Source organism: Mustela nivalis (genome assembly GCF_964662115.1).
Source record: "Mustela nivalis genome assembly, chromosome: 14".
NCBI classification, from domain to species: domain Eukaryota; kingdom Metazoa; phylum Chordata; class Mammalia; order Carnivora; family Mustelidae; genus Mustela; species Mustela nivalis.
In genome coordinates, this window is record NC_139033.1 from 12,196,922 (window position 1) to 12,216,958 (window position 20,037).

The 20,037-nt window shown below is 38.2% G+C and overlaps 1 protein-coding gene across 8 annotated transcripts in view; it reads right to left on the reverse strand.

The window, feature by feature from the left end:
* Nucleotides 1–1,300: 1,300 nt before the first annotated feature.
* Nucleotides 1,301–20,037, reverse strand: part of IFT81 (intraflagellar transport 81) — a 192,450-nt gene continuing 173,713 nt past the window's right edge. For 5 of the 8 annotated variants that reach the window (XM_082698408.1, XM_082698410.1, XM_082698409.1 and 2 more), the window contains 6 exons: nt 17,390–17,476; nt 16,293–16,364; nt 16,124–16,209; nt 10,764–10,809; nt 4,614–4,757; nt 1,301–1,417 (listed from right to left, as the gene is read on the reverse strand). In XM_082698408.1, the coding sequence (XP_082554534.1) occupies nt 1,352–1,417; nt 4,614–4,757; nt 10,764–10,809; nt 16,124–16,209; nt 16,293–16,364; nt 17,390–17,476 (501 nt within the window). In that variant the 3' untranslated portion in view covers nt 1,301–1,351. Of the gene's footprint in view, nt 1,418–2,241; nt 2,263–4,033; nt 4,215–4,613; nt 4,758–10,763; nt 10,810–16,123; nt 16,210–16,292; nt 16,365–17,389; nt 17,477–20,037 lie in introns of those variants that run through there. The other 3 variants (XM_082698413.1, XM_082698415.1, XM_082698414.1) reach the window with 2 other exon arrangements.

Genomic DNA, 20,037 nt, shown 5'->3' on the forward strand with positions numbered 1-20,037 from the left:
AATGATTATGATTACAAAGCTTCAGGGAGTAAAATTGGTTCAGTCTCACTTTGCCAAACTGCTGTTTCTAAAAAAAATGTCCTTCCTCTGTAAGTTTGCTTCATTTTTAGAACCCAGAAACTAATCAGGCGGTGCTCCTTAACAATGAGACAGGCTCCCTCGTGAGGAGTGAGCCGCATTGCGGTTACTCCACTGAGGCTGGAAAGTGATTTGCTACGAGCGGCAGAGTGCTGATTTCTGCACAGTTGAGAGGGTGAGAGAGAGCCCTCAAAGGTCCCAATTTAATAAATGATTACCCGAATCATTCTGAGCTTCCTTTCCAGCCCCAGAATGCCATGGCTCTTTACCAAGTTACCGTGTGCAGGGCAGAGAGCAGCAGCCCTGCCAGGACCCTGCTGGGACCCTCTGAACTGAGGTGGGAACTAATACTGTCACTGAAAAACAGAATTCCTTAATTTCCTCCTGTGTTCTGTCTGAATAGTGAATTTCCATAGCGGTAAACCGAGTTTGGTGACTCAAGTCTCTCAGCAATTCTAGAGAGGAAATTGTGAAATTATGTTTGCTGAGAAAGTACTTCCAGTTTGCCAAAAGAGGGAGCATGGGAGCAGAAAGCATATGTTCATCCAAGCCTTTTGAAAAATACTTGTTTGGGGGCACCTGGGTGGCTCAGTGGGTTAAGCCTCTACCTTCCGTTCAGGTCATGGTCTCAGGGTCCTGGGATCGAGTCCTGCATCGGGCTCTCTGCTCTGAGGGGAGCCTGCTTCCTCCTCTCTCTCTCTGCCTGCCTCTCTGTCGACTTGTGATCTCTGTCAAATAAATAAATAAAATCTTTTAAAAAATATTTGTTTGGATTCTGTGTTTCAGTTTTTATTCCTTTTATAAGGCCGGGATGGGACTGAATGACAGTTACAGCCAACTTTCTCTTTTTTATATTGTCTTAAGACAGGAGAGTCAAAGATTGAAAATATACAGATAACTCTGAATGACCTCTCTTGATCCTTCCTGGATAAAATGCTCCCCTCATGCCTGGCTGTCATACACGAAACAGCTCTAATTAAACAGTTCTCATTAAAAGGAAAGGGAGGAGGAGCTAAGCCAGCAGCTCCTTCTGGGTAGAGACACAATTACATATTTAATAAAAGTGCAACTTTAAAAAAAAATCTCCTGGCTGCCACAGATTGTTTAAAAATGAAGGACTCCTTGTATACACAATCTAGATCTTACATTCACTACAATGTATAAGTTATTGAAATAACCAGGTTTAATGGAAGTTAATCATCAGGCTGCTTACTTACCCACTCCCTAGGGCTAAACACTCCTTCATGCCAAACAAGAGGAATGATGTAAGCGCCTAGAACCATTTGTAGAAACAAGCCTTTGATTCATGCTCATTAGTCACTAACTGTAGGGTATATGCCTGTGTATGACAAAGAGGTTTCTATAAGACAACACACATCTCCATAGGAAGTCATTTTTCAATACAAACTGGATTTTGCCTTTGTAAAGGCAGCTTTGGCAAGTTATCCATTTGTGCCTATTCTCAAATTCAATTCAGAAGCATTCAGCACATTTGTATATTTTTAGTTGAGCAACAAATCCAGTTTCTTCTTTTTAGTCCAATTACCCAAAGGTGCTCTGTATCATGTTAGCCTAAAAAGTTAAGAAATAATCATACTTGGTATATGCACAGACCTTAAAATTTTCCAGAAAATTTATATATGTTATATAAACTAATAAGGCAGAATGATACATTTGGATTTGATAGTTTAACGAAATGGCTTCTTTTACTACTGCTGCCTACTGAACTAAAGCAAGAAGATAGAAAGTATTAATGTAAAGAAGAAAGTTAAGTGTTCTGTAATTTCCAAGATCTGGTTTGATTTCCACAAGCCTTTGAACAATGTTCTAAGACCCTTCTGGTACACTCTCTGGATCGGAAAAATACATGATCTTGGATTTAGATGTTAAAAAGATATTATCCTATTATAAGATTGTTCTTAAAGGACAACCTTTTAAGTTGGATTATTTCCTGAACTAATATAGAATGCAAGATAAGCAGTGGCCTTTTGAAATTTACAGTTTATATAGTCAGTCCCATGCAACAGTTGGCAACACCGAGTCCTATGAGGAGCAAATCCATGAACCCAAAAGCAGATTTCACAGGCTACATTCTTCTTCTTTATTTGGGCCATCATGTGCAAGACAGATTATTTTCCAAAATGATTAAGTACTCTCATCAATTAGCCAGCAAGAGTATCAATCCTGAAGGAAAAATGCAATAAGCTCTTCTGTAATTGCCAGCTGTCAAAAACTGTCAGAGTTAGTCAGAGCTTTTTAATGTTCCAATCAAATCACAAAATGAGTGGAAAGTCACTGTATAAAATCCATTAAGATGCATTACTAAATGTCCAATGTTACATAAAAACTATAAATAACTTTGTACTTTCAGGGTTTTTTTTTTTTTTTTTCAATTTGCTTTTCTTGAAGTAATAATGATGTTCTGCTTCAGTTAATAAAGTAATTTTGGAGCTGCCTAGTGTTTACTCCACATATTCCTTCTGTGTGGAATAAAGATGGCAAGCAATAATCAAATCGGAATTATAAGCATTCCTTGGAGTATCTGTCATTAACGATTTTTAAAATTAAGAGAAGAGCAGCAAGAATAGTGAAGGCTAAAAAAATTAATCACCAAGCTTAATAATCTTAGAAGCTGACTTTCCTTATGGGAATAAAATGCTGTTTCATTTCTGTGAGAGACTTCTAGTCTTTTTCAAATACTTGCAAAGGAATTCATATTCTGGTTAAAAGAACATCATTTGCCACTGGCTTAAAAATAACAAGCCAGTAGCCAACACTGAACAAATACAACTACCTCAGTGTTCAAAAACTGATTTATTGAATTAAGAAAGGTTTATTTCCACACTGAAACACAGCCTTCCCTCGTTTAGAATCTTGTGGATCTAGTTGTTGATCTAAAGGCACAAATAAGAATTCTGGTAGCTGATACTTGCCCAAATAAGAGGCTAAAGTAAGCTAAGAACCAGACTAAAACCACATAATAATAATAATATTAAAAAGTCTTCTTTTTTTCTTGAAATTTCTTAAAAGAAAGTTTCTTTCCACACTTTCTTGGTAAGTTCTTCTTTGCTCTGATGGAGCTAATCTTTTCTTGCCATAGCTTCTAGAGTTACCAATACTCTCCCTGTTGGTAAGTTTATCCAATTACCAAGGAAGAAGTTTTCAAACAAAAAGTAAGAGCAGAACACACTTGGAAACAAAAAGATCCAAAGCCATAATCAAGTTCGCATGTTTTGCATGGGGTCGGAACAACTCTCCTCACTGAAAGGTTCTTTGCCTCTCACTGCCATCCCCAGGGCAGCTGCCAAGAGTTACTAACCCAGGACGGACATGCTAATGATTTGAAATCTGAGTTTTTCAAATCTAAAGAGAAGACATTTAAAAAAAAATTTTTTTTTTTTTTAATTTTGAGAGAGAGAAAGAGAAAGCAAGGACAGGGTAGAGGAGTGGACAGAGAGGAAATTCCAAGAAGACTGTGCTGAGCGTGGAGCCTGATGCGGGGCTTGATCTCAGGACCCTGAGATCATGACCTGAGCTGAAACCAAGAGTCAGATAATTAATCAACTGCACCATCTAGACACCCTTAAAGGTAGACATTTTAAAAAGTATAATGAAACTGAAATGAAGTACAAGGTAGCATATGAATTTAGTATCTTTCTTTAAGGAATAATAAAAGAAATCTTCAAGTACCTGGTCCAAATGAAGCAGAAATCAGAAGCACTTTGGATGCTTGAATTTCACTTGGAATTCTACTGTAGCTTTTTACTACATGATAATTTCTATATTCTATGACTACTTTTTATATTTAAAATAAAAGTCCTCAAGACCTAAATACTATATTAGGTTTTGGGTGAAAATAAGTGATAATCCTTAAATTTAATATAATATTATAACATGAATAGTTAAAAAAATAATTTGACACAGCTATATAATTAAAAAATAAATAGTCATCATATATACGTAAATCAAGTTTTATTTGCCTTTAGATAATTCAGACAGAACAAATATGTTATTCAAAATGCAAATTTTCTTGAATTTTACAGAAGAAAGAGAAACTGAATTGAAACTGTAGGAATTGCTGAACTTCAGATAAATGTTTCTTCAAAACAAGAGATACTAGTTCCTAAAAGATTCCTCTAAAGTTAAAAAAAAGATTAAGAACATTAAGCCATCGGGTTATTACATTTTTAAAAAACTACATGCTTCTTAATGGACATATGTTTACATTTACAGAGAGTAAATTTAGTCTCCTGTCTCATAAAACTCCTAAGACACCACTAATCTCTAAACTAAGCAAAACAATAAAAGCCATTTTTCATATTAAAAAACTTTAAAACCTAAATCTACCTTAACATTACCTTCCAAGGAAACTTAATAGGAATGGTTAACCTGAAAACAAAATGTTGTACAAATCACTTTCCAGAAAAGAAATAAATTACGGGATTATGCTTATATCTAGTAGTATCAACTAAAACCCCACATGATGGCACACAGATTCAGAGCACCAGCCGGTCTTCCCCGCCCTCCTGAATTACCTGACCCATGGGAGTTTGGCTTTGTTGTTTCAGAAAGCACTGTTTCTTACATTCCATCAACTGTTCAAAATCACGCCACATTTTCGCTTGTTTCATATTCGGACCATGACTTTCTCGTACAGCTTTTTGTTTTTCTCGGAGTTTCTACCATAAAAAAAAAAAAAAAATCAAGAATGATTAGATCTCAGTTGCAGAAATTTACTTCTATTGCTCTCATCAGAAGAACATGGTCTGCTTTTAGTGCCTCTGATGAGTAACAGTGAACTACACCAGTTCTTCTGAGATGTATGAAAGCTAAGATGATAAAAGTTAAATTGATGAAAGATGCAGGAAGCTTGAAGTTAAAAAGAATAGAAAAATATAAAAGAAAGGGAAGGGAAAATAAAGGGAATCGGGAAAATGGAACAGTATCATGGTATGGGAAAAAGAATGCAGATTTTGCAGTCAGAAGACTTTTGTTTCAAACGTGGCTTTGTCACGAGCTGTAAGAATTTCTCTGAACCTCACTTCTCTCAATTGTCAATGAAGGGTAATAAAAGGGGATAATTATATAAAATTATCTGCCTTATAAGATTATTGTAATTATTTTTAAAGATTTTATTTATTTATTTGAGAGAGAGAACATGAGCAAGAGAGTGAGAGAAAGCATGAGCAGGGGGGTAAGACAGAGGGAGAAGCAGACTCCCTGCTGAGTGGGGCCCTGACTCAGGGCTCCATCCCAGGACCCGGGGATCATAACCTGAGCTGAAGGCAGTTGCTTAACCGACTGAGCCACCCAGGAGCCCCATAGGTTATTTTTTCACACGACATAATAGATCTGGAAATACTTGATAAACTACCATATGTTATATATTGTTATTATTATTAAATAGCATATTCTTTTCTGAATCTGTGTGTGCACTATGTGCACCCAAATAAATAAAATTGTATGCATATATTCTTCAGGAAGACGGTTTTGTGATTTTTAAAAAAGTACACTATTAAATAAGCCATATCCTTATCAGAGTTGTTTTTATTTTTTTTAATTTATTTTTAAGTAGGCTCCATGCCCAGCGTAAGGCTTGAACTCACAACCCTGAGATCCAGAGTCTCATGCTCTACCAACCAAGTCAGCCAGGTGCCCCCAGAATTACTTTTGTTACTAATAACCTACGTGATTCCATCTGTCAAAACTGTTCTACTCACAGACTCTAAAATTATAAACAGGAATAAGAAAATGTTTCATTGAATTATAAAAATATACTTTGGTCCTGTATTAGGGCAAATTCAGAAAGGGTGACTGAAAAGAGGTATAGCAGAGGGTCAGAGACACTGAGAGGAAGGAAGAAAGAGGGAAAGGAAGGCAGGCGGGTAGTCCGGGGAAAACACCGGTGATGAGAGTACACGTTTTCCCGGGTGATGAGTACACGCATCAGGAAACACAGTGTGCCAGAAATGCACACTGTAACACTGAGTGTGAGAAATCACCGAGGACAGAAAAATAAGCAAAGACACGGAAGCAGGTCACACAGAAATGTCCCCATCCTTTCCTCTATTGTACACGGTTCATCTAATAGTTGATCTAAGGACACAGATGAGAAGTCTCATCCTTGGTACTTGCCCAAATAATAGGCTAAACCAAGCTTAGGACCAGATTCAAAACTGCCCTCCTCAGCCATGGCTAATGAAAGCAAAGTTAACAGTAAACAGCAACAGGAAACAAAGCAGAATTAAGAAAATATGGGTGCCTGGGTGGCTCAGTGGGTTAAGCCTCTGCCTTCGGCTCAGGTCATGATCTCAGGGTCCTGGGATCGAGTCCTGCATTGGGCTCCCTGCTCAGCGGGAAGCCTGCTTCTCCCTCTTCCTCTCCCTTTTTTCACTGCTTGTGCTCCCTCTCTCTGTCAGATAAGTAAAATATTTAAAAAACAAAAAAACACCTTAAAAATAAATTATCTTAAAACAAACATTTTTATCTTCATGAACTAAAACAAAAGTAGTAAGACAGATCCAGAATTTTAAGAGTTCTTAGAATGGTTTTAAGATTAAGGTACTATTTAACTATAAATTTTCTTATATTACTGGAATAATTTCCTTGTCAAAAATCCTAACAACCTATAAGTTATTTAAAGAAACTGAAGACTGCATGTGGGCACTGTCTGTGTCAGCAATATTGAATTTAATGTGCTTCATAACCATGTGTGTTTGAAAGCTTTAACTTTTTGAATACAACCCCCTTAGTATATAATTTATTTTTAATGTTACTGTGACTTGATACAGATTTATTTTGTTGATAGTTACAATGTAGAAGAATACTTGTCAGAGATTTCAGGGTTCTTTAAAGGGGAGGTGACAGTGGGCGTGAGGGGAGTTATAACTTTCAGCACAGTATTCCACAGTACTTAGTAAAGCAAATTCTAGTGTATGGTAGTGTGAACTGCAGCACTATAGGTTGGTTTAATTCCAGAAAGCAGGTTGGCCTGAGGAGGTCTATGGATGTCCAGTCTAGCTGGTTTGGAAGACTTAGGCTATCATCACTTTTAAAGGCTAGGTTTGGTGTTTTCCTTAAAAATTTAGATCTACTCGGGACGCCTGGGTGGCTCAGTTGGTTAGGCAGCTGCCTTCGGCTCAGGTCATGATCCCAGCATCCTGGGATCGAGTCCCGCATCGGGCTCCTTGCTTGGCGGGGAGCCTGCTTCTCCCTCTGCCTCTGTCTGCCTGTGCTCACTCTCTCTCTCTCTCTGATAAATAAATAAAATCTTAAAAAAAAAAAAATTTAGATCTACTCTATCTCACTGGTATGTGGAATTAAACAAAACAGTAAATCATAGGGAAAGAGAGGAAAAAATAAAATGTGAAACCAGAGAGGGAGACAAACCATAAGAAACTCCCCTCCCCAGCCCCGCCCCGGCCAAGAGACTGAGGGTTGCTGGAGGGGAGAGGGAGGGGGATGGGGTAACTGGGTGTTAAACATTAAGGGGGGCACGTGATGTAACGAGCACTGAGTGTTATATAAGACTGATGAATCACTGACCTCCACCTCTGAAACCAATAATACACTATATGTTAATTGCTTTTAATTAATTATTTATTTTTAAAAAAGATTTTGTTTATTTGACAGACAGAGATCACAAGTAGGCAGAGAGGCAGGCAGAGAGAGAGGAGGAAACAGGCTCCCTGCTGAGCAGAGAGCCCGATGCAGGGCTCCATCCCAGGACCCCGAGATCCATGACCTGAGCCTGAAGGCAGAGGCTTAACCCACTGAGCCAACCAGGCACCCCAATTGCTTTTAATTAAAAAAAAAAATAGGGGCGCCTGGGTGGCTCAGTGGGTTAAGCCGCTGCCTTCGGCTCAGGTCATGATCTCAGTGTCCTGGGATCGAGCCCCGCATCGGGCTCTTTGCTCAGCGGGAGCCTGCTTCTCTCTCTCTCTCTGCCTGACTCTCCGCCTACTTGTGATTTCTCTCTCTGTCAAATAAAAAAAAAAAAAAAAAAAAAAAAAATCTTAAAAAAAAAAAATAAAAATAAAAAAAAAATAGAAAGAGCATTTGGAAAGAAAAAAAATTAGATCTACTCTACAAATGAGAGGATTGAGGAACTTTGTCTCTTAAATGATACAGACTGACGATTGGGAGATGAGCTGATCAATGTCTCCTTTTGCTGAAATGTATTTGTCAGAGTGCTGCTACCTTTTTGCAAAGACCCTGCAATAAAACACCACCCTGGAAGGTGAAAGAATAATCTTTATTTAGACTTAGCAACTACATTTGAGTCTTTAAAAGGATTCAGATTTGATAAATATTTCTCTACACAAAGCATCCATCCACGTACTTTTCAAAATAAAATAGAGAAATGTTTTCATATGAAAAAATACATTACCTAACATATGAAATGTTTAGAGGAAAACAAATTATTGACAATCACACTAAATCCTAAAACCCAAAAATCTCTATGAATGCTTACAACTTGATTCAAATATGTGTTTTCAAGCATGAACTTATTTTTTTCCTTTTGAGTATGGCATGTCATCCCATTAAGGGAAGAGGGTGCACAGAACAAACAATTTTCTCTCAAAAAAGTAAATAAAATCTTTGAAAAAAAAAGTCATGCCATTGTTTTCCATACCATTTTTTCTCTGAGGTTTAACTTTAGAATATTACTTACAGGTTTATGGGAGCTATTACAGCACGTATGTAAAAGCATACATACATACATGTATGTTCTTAATAATAATTCAAATTAGAAAATGTAAATAAAGGAGTTCTTGGGTGGTGCAGTTGGTTGAGCAACTGATTCCTAGTTTTGCTCAGGCTGTGATCTCAGGGTCATGTGATTGAGCCCCACATCAGGCTCTGTACTTAGCATAGAGTCTGTTTTAAGATTCTTTCTCCCTCTCTCGCTGTGCCTCCCCTACAAAAAAATAAAACTTAAAAAAAAAAAAAAAAGGAGGAGTGTCTGCATGGTTGGTTGGGCACCCAGCTGTTGATTTCAGCTCAAGTCGTGGCCTCAGGGTTATGAGCTTCAGCCCCACACTGGGCTCCATGCTGAATGTGGAACAGGCTTAAAATTCTTTCTCTCTCTCCCTCTGCCCCTTCCCCCCCATTTGCACTCTCTCTCAAAAAACATTTTTTTTTTTAAAGATTTTATTTATTTATTTGACGGACAGAGATCACAAGTAGGCAGAGTTGCAGGCAGAGAGAGAGAAGAGGAAACAGGCTCCCCGCTGAGCAGAGAGCCCGATGTGGGGCTCGATCCCAGGACCCTGGGATCATGATCCGAGCTGAAGGCAGAGGCTTTAACCCACTGAGCCACCCAGGAGCCCCTCAAAAAACATTTTTTAAAAAAGAAAATGTAGGGCGCCTGGGTGGCTCAGTGGGTTAAATCCTGCTGAGGAGAGAGCCTGCTTCCTCCTCTCTCTCTGCCTGTCTCTCTGCCTACTTGTGTTCTCTGTCTATCAAATAAATAAATAAAAATAAAAATCTTTAAAAAAAATTTAAAAACATACAAAAGAAAATGTAAATAAGGACACTAGCCCTGAGTTGTTGATAAATTTAAAAACAAACAAACAAAATAATGACAGAACTGGTGTCTTTAAAATGACTGTCCAAATGTGTTGCTTTATGAAGCCAATTAAAATAATCAGTGAATTGGGTCACTGAAGCCCTGATGGTCAAGGCCTTTACTATCTACCACCTCTTCTACTAGGAATGGCTCAGAGAACTGAGAAAATAAGAGTAATCACATAAGCATATGCCTGCTTTCATAAGACTGGCAGGGAAGGAGCTAAAAATGTAAAGGAAGGTTTTTTGATTATTTGTGTTAAATGAATCAATGCTTGTAAAGGTCATGGAACAGTGTCCAGTTCATAGCAATGAGCTTTGTGTTTATTAAATAAATGAACTTATACTTATCTAATAAAGAGATACCTGAGAATTATCTGAAAACTTGTAGTTCATTAAATGTGGCAGTTTTGTTTCTTTTTTTTTTTTTTAAGATTTTGTTTATTTATTTATTTGACAGACAGAGATCACAAGTAGGCAGAGAGGCAGGCAGAGAGAGAGGAGGAAGCAGGCTCTCTGCCGAGCAGAGAGCCCGATGTGGGGCTGGATCCCAGGACTCTGGAATCATGACCTGAGCCGAAGGCAGAGGCTTTAACCCACTGAGCCACCCAGGCGCCCCGGCAGTTTTGTTTCTTTTTCTTTCTTTCTTTTTTTTTTAAAGATTCCATTTATTTATCAGAGGGGGGGGGGGAGAGAGCGAGCACAGGCAGACAGAACGGCAGGCAGAGGCAGAGGGAGAAGCAGGCTCCCGCCGAGCAAGGAGCCCAATGCGGAACTCGATCCCAGGATGCCGGGATCATGACCTGAACCGAAGGCAGCTGCCCAACCAACTGAGCCACCCAGGCATCCCAGCAGTTTTGTTTCTTATTCAGAAACTTCTCATAAACTCCTCCCTAAACAGAACTAGATTTTTCTCCAAAAATCCACATCCCTTCACTTTTATATGCACACACACATAAATTTCTAAAGAAGAGTCTTCATCTTTGCAAGAGATTAAGATCCAATTTCCCTTTGAAAACTGTACTATAACCCTTTAAAAAGAATGACAAGGTCAAAACCACATACTGAAAGCCTGAATTAGACACAATTAAAAAAAATAAATAATACATTCTTACCTTTCCAAGATTCTCCTGTTCAGCAATATTTTTTGTATACTGCTCCCTAGGGGATAAACATAATGATTTAGTTTCAATTTACCTCAGTTGATTTGATCATACAACTAAATTATAAATTAACTTATCAATCTAAATATATTAGACAATATAGATAGTTTAGAGTACTGGAATCAGAATGAAAATCATTACACTCTCTTTCCCCATCTTTAGTCAGTTCTTCTAGCAAATAGTAATTTATGGGGAAAAACCCACAAACCACTGCATAAGAAATTAAGAGAACTAAAATGTTAAGTACTATTTCTGGTTAATTTACACTTAAAACAATGGTAACACATTCTTGCTTAAGCCACATTTTTAAAATTTATTTTTTAAAGTTTTAATTTATTTAGGTAATCTCATCACCCAATGTGGGGCTCAAACTCACAACTCAGAGATCAAGAGTTGCATGCTTTTCTGAGTATGCCAGCCAGGCACCCTAGTCACACTTTATTTTTGAAGAGGTTTGTAGAAAGGAGAAAGGATAAACATTTTAAATAAACATTAAATAACAAAAACAAAACAAAACAAAACAAAACATTAAATAACATATAATCCTGCAATGTTACTTCTAGGCAGTCATCCTAAAGAAAAACTCTCAGAACTTTAGATAAATGTAAAGACTATTTACTTCACCATTGCTTTTAATAGTGAAGATCTGTAAACAAAGTTAGATGTCAATAGATGGGGAAATATTTAAATAAATTATGGCACATCCATTCAAAGGAATAATACAGAGTTATAAAAAGGAGGGAGTAGATCTATAAATACTGAAATAGAATTAAAAAGTTTTTTTCAAGATTTTTATTTATTTATTTGACAGAGATCACAAGTAGGCAGAGAGGCAGGAAGAGAGGAGGAAGCAGGTTCCCTGCCGAGCAGAAAGCCTGACTCGGGGCTCGATCCCAGGACCCTGGGATCAGGGCCCGAGTCGAAGACAGAGTCTTTAACCCACTGAGCCACCCAGGTGCCCTGAAATAGAATTTTAGACATATAATTAAGAGAAAAACTATATATGTAGTTTAACCTGATTTTTGTAGGCATACACACATAATTTTCCCATGCACTTGTTAACACACGCACATGCAAATGCATGGGAAAAGAATATGGAGTAATTATACACCAAAATATTTTTATTTATTTTTATTTTAAAAAATATTTTATTTACTTGAGAGAGATACGGCGTGCATGTGGGGGTAGGAGCAGACAGAGAGGGACGAACAGACTCTCTGTTGAGCATGAAGCCCTATATGGGGCTCGATCTCACAACCCTGAGATCATGACCTGAGCCAAAATCAAGAGTTGGATGCTCAACTGACTGAAATACCCAGATACCCCTACATGAAAATATTACCAACAGGCATTCCTGAGGCACGGAATGCGGGCAACATTCGGTTTGGTGTACTATGCTTCATAATGGTTCCTATGGGATTTATAAGCATTTCTTTCATAAACTAAAAAACCTGTAATTTTCAAATAAAAATTAAAAAAACAAATAACATTGCACTGTTTTTAAACAAAATTATAATTATACACATATATTATATTTTATGATTTAAAATTTTTTTTAAGTAGTCTCCACACACAATGTAGGTCTGAAACCCATAACGCCAGGATCGAGACTCATGCACTCTACCAACTGCGCAGGCCAGGCGCCCCAAAAGTATAATTATACTGTCATACTCCACAAAACAAAAAGTGATATATAAAGTGTTAAGGACAAAGATCGAAACATGAGGACAAAGGAACCAATGACAAAGAAGATAAAAGAGACTTCAGACCTCAAATCTAGACAGAAAAAGACAGTGTTTCTGTATAAAGCTACATTGTAGTAAGTAAGAAGTTAAATAACACATAACTGGAAATCTAAGAACTCATAAACCACAAAGAGAAATTGCAGCAGCCTAAATGAAGGAAGATCTGCATTCATGCAAAAAGAAAGGTAAGTGTGACTAGACTGGAGCAATGTGGGAATCAAAAGTCCTCCTAGTGCTTGGGACGCCTGAGTGGGTCAGTTGATTAAGCGCCTGACTCTTGGTTTTGGCTGAAGTCATTACCTCGGGGTCCTGGGATCCAGCACTGCAAGGCGCCCCGTGCTCAGTGTGGAGTCTGCTTGAGACTTTCTCTCCCTCTCCCCCTCTCCCTGCCCCGACTCTCTCTCATATAAATCAATAAATATTTAAAAAAATACTCAAAAGTCCTTATAGAGCTGAATTGAAGGCAGAATTTGGACATGGAAATGAGGGTGAAGAGAATAAACACAATCTTGATGAAACTTTATTTTGACTTTAAAATTTATGAGACACTAAGTCAACCTGTTTAACTTTCTAGCTCTCTAGTGAAAAATAGCTAGGAGAATATAAATGATATATTCTTAAAAAAAAAAAACCCACTGAATTGTTAAGTTCAGATAGATGTATGTATGTATGTATTGGAGGGGGGTGGGGAAGAGAGACTCTTAAGCAGGCTACTGGGGCTTGATCTCACAATCCTGAGATCATGACCTGAGCCAAAATCAAGAGTCGGAGGCTTAACTCACTGAGCAACCCAGACACCCCAAGTTTGGATAGCTTTAAATAATTCATTTATTACCCTAGAACTGAGAAATGTCCAAACTGTTTTAAAATTTCCATCTATATCTATTGGGTTTTTAATTTTTTAAAAAAGATTTTATTTATTTATTTGAGAGAGAGACAGTGAGAGAGAACATGAGCGAGGAGAAGGTCAGAGGGAGAAGCAGACTCCCCGTGGAGCTGAGAGCCCGATGTGGGACTCGATCCCGGGACTCCAGGATCATGACCCGAGCCGAAGGCAGTCGTCCAACCAACTGAGCCACCCAGGCGCCCCTCTATTGGGTTTTTAAAAAAGATTTTTATTTGACAGACAGATCACAAGTAGGCAGAAAGGAAGGCAGAAAGGGTGGGGGAAAGCAGGCTCCCTGCTGAGCAGAGAGCCTGATGTGGAGCTTGATCTCTGGACCCCGAGATCATGACCTGAGCAGAAGGCAGAGGCTTAACCCACTGAGCTACCCAGGCGCCCTAGAATTTCCATCTGTATTTAATCAAGACATCTTAAGGCTCATGTTCTTTTATCATATAACGCTAATGTGTAATTTTAAATTTGATGAATTCATTCAAGAAATAATTACGGAGCACCTGTTATGTACCAAGCATGCCCTGGGGTTTCAGGAAGAAAACAAGACAGAGTCTTTGTCCTCCAGGATTTCATACTATATAATTTCCAAAACACTGTTACATGCATTATATTTAACTTGATCTTCGGTGGTATAAATTGTTTTCCTTATTTTATAGGTGAAGAAATGATTTGCCCAAGGTCACAAAACTCAGAACTGGAAAAAACAGGCTAAAAAGAAATTTTATGAGTCCCTCTTTAGTACTTTAAAATAAAACATCCTGCCTCTTTAAATAAAAATTTGCAATCTTTCAAAGTCATGCTAATTCCTTAGACCACTGGTCTTACTCGAAAGTATCATAAAAGTAGAAAATGGAATAATAACAAAAATATTGTGTCTATGATAATAATAATAATAATAATATTTTAAATACATATCAATGAATTTAGAGTACAATTAACTCTATTTTATTCATAATATTCCTAGGTACTACTCTAGCCAGGGAAAAACATTTTTTCTATAGGAAAACAAAGGAATGGTAAAGGTTTATGATGATTTTTAAAATGATGTATCTGGCCAGAAAACCAATAGTTCAGGGGCAATATTACCTTATTTACTACTTATACTGTAACTTCAGAAAAAATGGAAATTAATTTCTACAACTTTTTTTTAAGGATAAATGTAATTTCTCACATTTGTAAAATATTACCACTGACCATACAGATTTATTTGAGCGAAGGTTATATTCAATGAAAGAATGTGAATAAGTACATTTAATATGTTTAATATGTCAGAGTATTAGAAGAAAAATTGTTCTATTTATAGGACATGTTCAGTCTGGCTTGCATTCCAGTGTATTATATATTTAAAAAATTAGAATCTGCAACATTCCATTTATTAGATTTCCTTTTTGTAATATTAATGTAAATGCCACTAAAAAAATCTCAAGTACAATCTAGAATAAATGTGAATCTTTATTTTGAGCTCTTACTGGATGGTAAAAGTGAAACATCTGAATTGTGGTAAGGGGCAAAGAAAGCTTATCTTATTCAATTACTGCATTTTGTCACAGCTAGCAATTCAAACATAAATGCATTTTTTTTCAGGCAGCATTTGATTTATTACCGTATGCTGTAAGCTTGGATTACCAAAAAAATCACCATATAAGGACTGGTGGTATTTACACACCCTTCCTTGTTTTGAAGGCTGGCACACTGCAAACACACAGCTTCTAGCTGAAACACACTCACACATGACACAATGAGCAGGCAGATGACTAGAGTCCAGGCCATGTGGGACTTTAAAAATAGACCAATCTTAGTGCTTATAAAAAAGGAACCATGAAATTATATGTATTTCTGGGGAGGGGAGAAGGGGGAGTTACTGTTTAATGATTATAGGAGTTTCTGATCTGAGTGAGAAAAAAAGGGTTGGTATTATATATACTAGTGATTGCTGCACAACATTGTGAATGTAATCAATGCAACTGAATTATACACTTAAAACTGGTAAAAATGGCAAATTTTATGTTATATGGGGTTTTTATGCCATGATTGAAAAAAAAATAAGCCAGCCAGCAAGAAAATTATGTGTATTTCTACTTAGTTAGTAGGGCCGGACTATCTGGAAGATGTTTAACAAGATTTAATCCTAAGCAATATCTTAGTATCTGCTTATTTAAGTACTTGCAATCTTAGTAGTTTAGCAACTCCATCTTGTTTATAAAACTTCTAAAGGTGACAGCCATAAAACAACGAAATCTTGCCATTGGTAACAATATAGATGGAGGTGGAGAGTATAACACTAAGTGAAATAAGCCAGTCAGAGAAAGACAAATATCATTTGATTTCACTCATATCTGGAATTTAAGAAACAAATGAACAAAGGGAAAAAAAAGAGAGAGAGAGACAGACCAAGAAACAGACTCTTAACTATAAAGAACACACGGACGGTTACCATAGGGGAAGGATGTGGGGGGATGGGTGAAATAGGTCAAGGCGACTAAGAGTATACCTATCATGACGAGCACTGAGTAATGTATAAAATTGCTGAATCACTGGATTGTATACCTGAAACTAAACGAACACTGTATATTAACTATTCCGGAATTTAAATAAAAAATTTAGTAAAAAAAATCTTCTATAGGGGAAAACATGAAGTAACTCAATAGAGAAACAACAAAATTACTTGCCTAATTGCCTTTCTTTTTTCTTGCTGATCAGAAGAGACATAGGCCTTCATCTCATCGGTAGCTCGACGAAGCTGTACTTCTAGGTTCTAAGTGGAAAGACCAAGTTTTTGGTTAAGTCCTTGATACAGAAAGATCTCAGAAAGTTTCTGGTCCATCTTTTTTGTTTTACCTTAATCATACAATTTGTGTAATGGTATCTACTTTCTTCTTGAAGACATTCTTCACGGAGTCCCCTGACCTCCTGCAATATATAATTTTAAATGGACAACATTATTGAAAGAATAATAATCAAACACAGAGGGATAACTTTAAATGTACAACAAAACACCATCAGTGTAATTGCTTTGTGATTACAACTTTGTTTACCATAACAGACTAGATTGCAATCTTTTCTAGAGACTATTCATATCACTCTAAAACCTACAGATTCAGTTATTCACTTATTAAGTACCTTCTGCGTGCCCAACTCTGTGCTAGGTGCTGGGGGCACAGCAGTGAACAAGACTACAGATTCCTGCTCTCATTCAAATAGAGAAAACAGACATAAACAAGGAGACAGGTAATGAAGGCAGTTTCAGATGGGTATAAATACTATGAAGAAAAGTCAGCAGTAAAAAGTGACAGGGTGGCCAAATGGGCAACATCAGAGAGGGTGATCAGAGAAGAACTCTAGGAGGAAGTAATGTTTAGGCTACCAGATGATAAAAAGGAGAGGTTCAAGGCAAAGAGTTGGAAGCAGAGTGTCCCAGAGGGAGAAGAGCACAAACAAAAGCCAGGAGGTGAAAACAAGCTTGGCCTGTTTGATGTGCAAGAAGGTGGCCAGTGTGGCTGCGGCCCCGCGGATGAGGAGCAGAGCACATGGACATGAAGTTGAAGAGGCAGGTGGGCTTTGCAGACCATAGTTTGGAAGTTAGATTTTAAGTGCAATGGGAAGACAGTGAAGCGTGGCCTAAGTTTTCTAGAGGTTTCTTTGGCTCTCTATGGAGGAAAAAACCTCAGGAAGGAGAGAGTGGAGGTGGGAGAGCGGGTCTGGGTTATTGTGGGAACCCAGGAGCTGCATGATGAGGGCCTGGACTGTGGTGGGTGTGGTACGGAGAATTCAGTATGTACATATCGAGTCTGAAGAAATAAAAGATCTCTGGAGCTTAGGAGACTGGTTCAAGGGATGAGGGTCCAGATTTGGGAAACTTTTGATGTTGATGTAATAAAAACATTAATGTACAGGCAGTTTATACTAAAATGTTAAAATAAAAACCATCTTCTTACCTGTTCTAATTTGGATCGATTGCTTTCGAGGCCTGCTGCACAGCTATCATACTGGGATTTCTTTTCATCACACTCCTGGGTTAGTTCCTAGTATGAAAGGATAAATGACTGAATAAGTGAAAAACAATGGCCGAAAATGTGGCTCTGAAATAATGCATGCCCTTGTCGGTCTTGTAACTTAACTCTAAGCTTCTTGGCATACTTAAGAGTTATTTATACAACGATCAGACATTTGAGAATTATGACAGATGAAGGTGCTGATAAAAATAATAGCTACCATGTATTGAGCTGTGTGCCAGGCTCTTTATTAGGAGCTGGGGATATAATGGTGAGCAAAACAGCCAAAACCCTTCCCCTAAAGTATGTTCAGACAAGTAAACAACTGTGATGGGCAAATGTTAAGTGTTATAGGAGAACGTGGGGCTCTCACAGGCCCTACCTCAGGCTTGGAGATCGGCAGGGACAGAGGAACTGATATCTAAGGTTAGCGATGAAGGGTTAGTACCAGAGTTAGGGAGAAGGTGAACAAGGGAGGAGAATGTTCAGGAAAAAAGAACACAATGTATGAAGTCTTGGGAGGCAGAGAGAAGAAGAATTTAGGATGAACAAGTAGTTTATTATAGTGGAGTATCTCTGGGAAGTGGGAGAAGACATTCAAGTCTTCCGCAGGGGCTGGGTCAGAAATTTGGAAACCACGGTAGGGCTTCTGAGCTTTACCTTTGGTAATAATTCAATCTCACCACAACCCCCTGAGGTGGGTATTAATATCCTGACACCATGTTGGGAGTAAGTTCATGGAGGCCAAGTATCTTTCCAAAGATTATACTGCTGAAAAGGGGTGTCAGAATTTGATATCAGACTGTTTGAGTTGTTTCAAACTTTCTTCTAATATAATATTTTAGATTAGATAACTTGAAAAATCTATTAATATTTAGAAATGTTAAAAATATCTGCAAATGCTTGATAAGGTAGAGCAAATATCTTTTCAAACCCAGACCTGAAATGAACTTCTCAAGGAAGTAAGAGGAATTACCAGGGCCAAAAACAAAGGGTAATACCCTGAGCTTGCCCTTGGTGAAGGAGCAGGCTGTCTTGGTAATGGAGGGATTCTAATATTCAGGCAGGGCAGAAGACAGAGTGGAAAGTCAGAACTGAGAACTCCATAGAATCCAAGCTGTTTTTTAGCCTGAACGTAAAGGGTTAACACTAGGCCTGGACTGAAGCAAGCCAGCCTTAGAATGACCTTGGTTTCACACAGTAGTTTCCGTGGGAACTGGGAACCTTCGAGTTAACATAAATGGGTAGTGCTGTGTGTGCTTCCTTTGTTGTGTGGGACTCATCTGGTTTGGGGTGACAAGCACAGTAGAATAAAACTGGCGGGGGGCTCGCTGCAGAGAACATATACTGAAACTGGAACGATACAAGATTAGCATGGCTCCTGCACAAGGCTGACACGCAAATTCGTGAAGCATTCCATATTTAAAAAACAAAACGAAACTGGTGGGAGCTCTCTCCTGGGCCCAGACCTAGTTTGTGGTGACATGGTTAAATGTACTAAGAAGGTCAGAATCATCGGTAAACATGGGCCCTGCTACGGTGCCTCCCTCAGGAAACTGGTGAGGACGGAAATAAGCCAGCATGCCAAATACTTGTTCCTTCTGTGGCAAAACCAAGACAAAAAGAAAAGCGTTGGGGATCTGGCACCATGGTTCTCTGCAAGAAAACTGTAGTGGGTGGGGCCGGGACCGACAGCACCGCTTCTGGCCTCACAGGAGCAGCTGAAGGAATTGAAAGACCCGTAGAAGCTCCACCATTTGAAACACTGCTGGCCCATAGTAAATGGCTTAACTGATGCATCAAAATTTCTTTGGTTTGCAGTTAAATTTGTTAATTAGATGTTCTGATTTTCATTGCATTAATCTTGCTTTCTCAAAAGAGGCTTGGAAATGAAAATCCTTCTAATTTTTATTGGAAAAGGAAACTGATGGTAAAAAGGAGTTATGACTTTTCTGTATCAAAGGGACCTACAGATACCTGAGGCTCTCATGGGTGACAGTCATACACACCCTAAATGGGAGAAAGGGCAACAGAGGCTGTGGCTGCTGGGCCTCTCAATGACATGAAGACACCATAGTAGATGACAGCCTTTTTTTTGGTCTCTGAGTCTGAGGCTAAACTACTCAGTAAATGCACCTGTGCTGCTGCAGAGGCAGCTGGAGGAAAGGGGCCTGTCCTCAGGCAGGTTTGGGTTTGACTTTACCCTTACCTACATGAACTGCTAAGCTGAGATATTAATTCAAAATTAGCTCTAAGCTTGTGATATTCCTAAAACACCTGGCACAGCCAACTGCAAAGCCACTCTGGAGGGACACGCCCTTCATCCATCCCATGCTGGGATTCAAAAGACAAAACCGTACTAAAGATAAGCTTAGGATCCAAAAATATAAACATACATGGGAACAATCAATCTTTACGGATGAAGATGAGATGATCTAAAGAAAAAAAGAAAAAAAACCACCAGCAGGTCACCACCTCCAGGAACTTTGGATAGTAGAAATAAACCCATTAAATAAATATGCTTGAGGAACACCTGGGTGGCTCAGTGGGTTAAAGCCTCTGCCTTCGCCTCAGGTCATGATAAAAGCCCT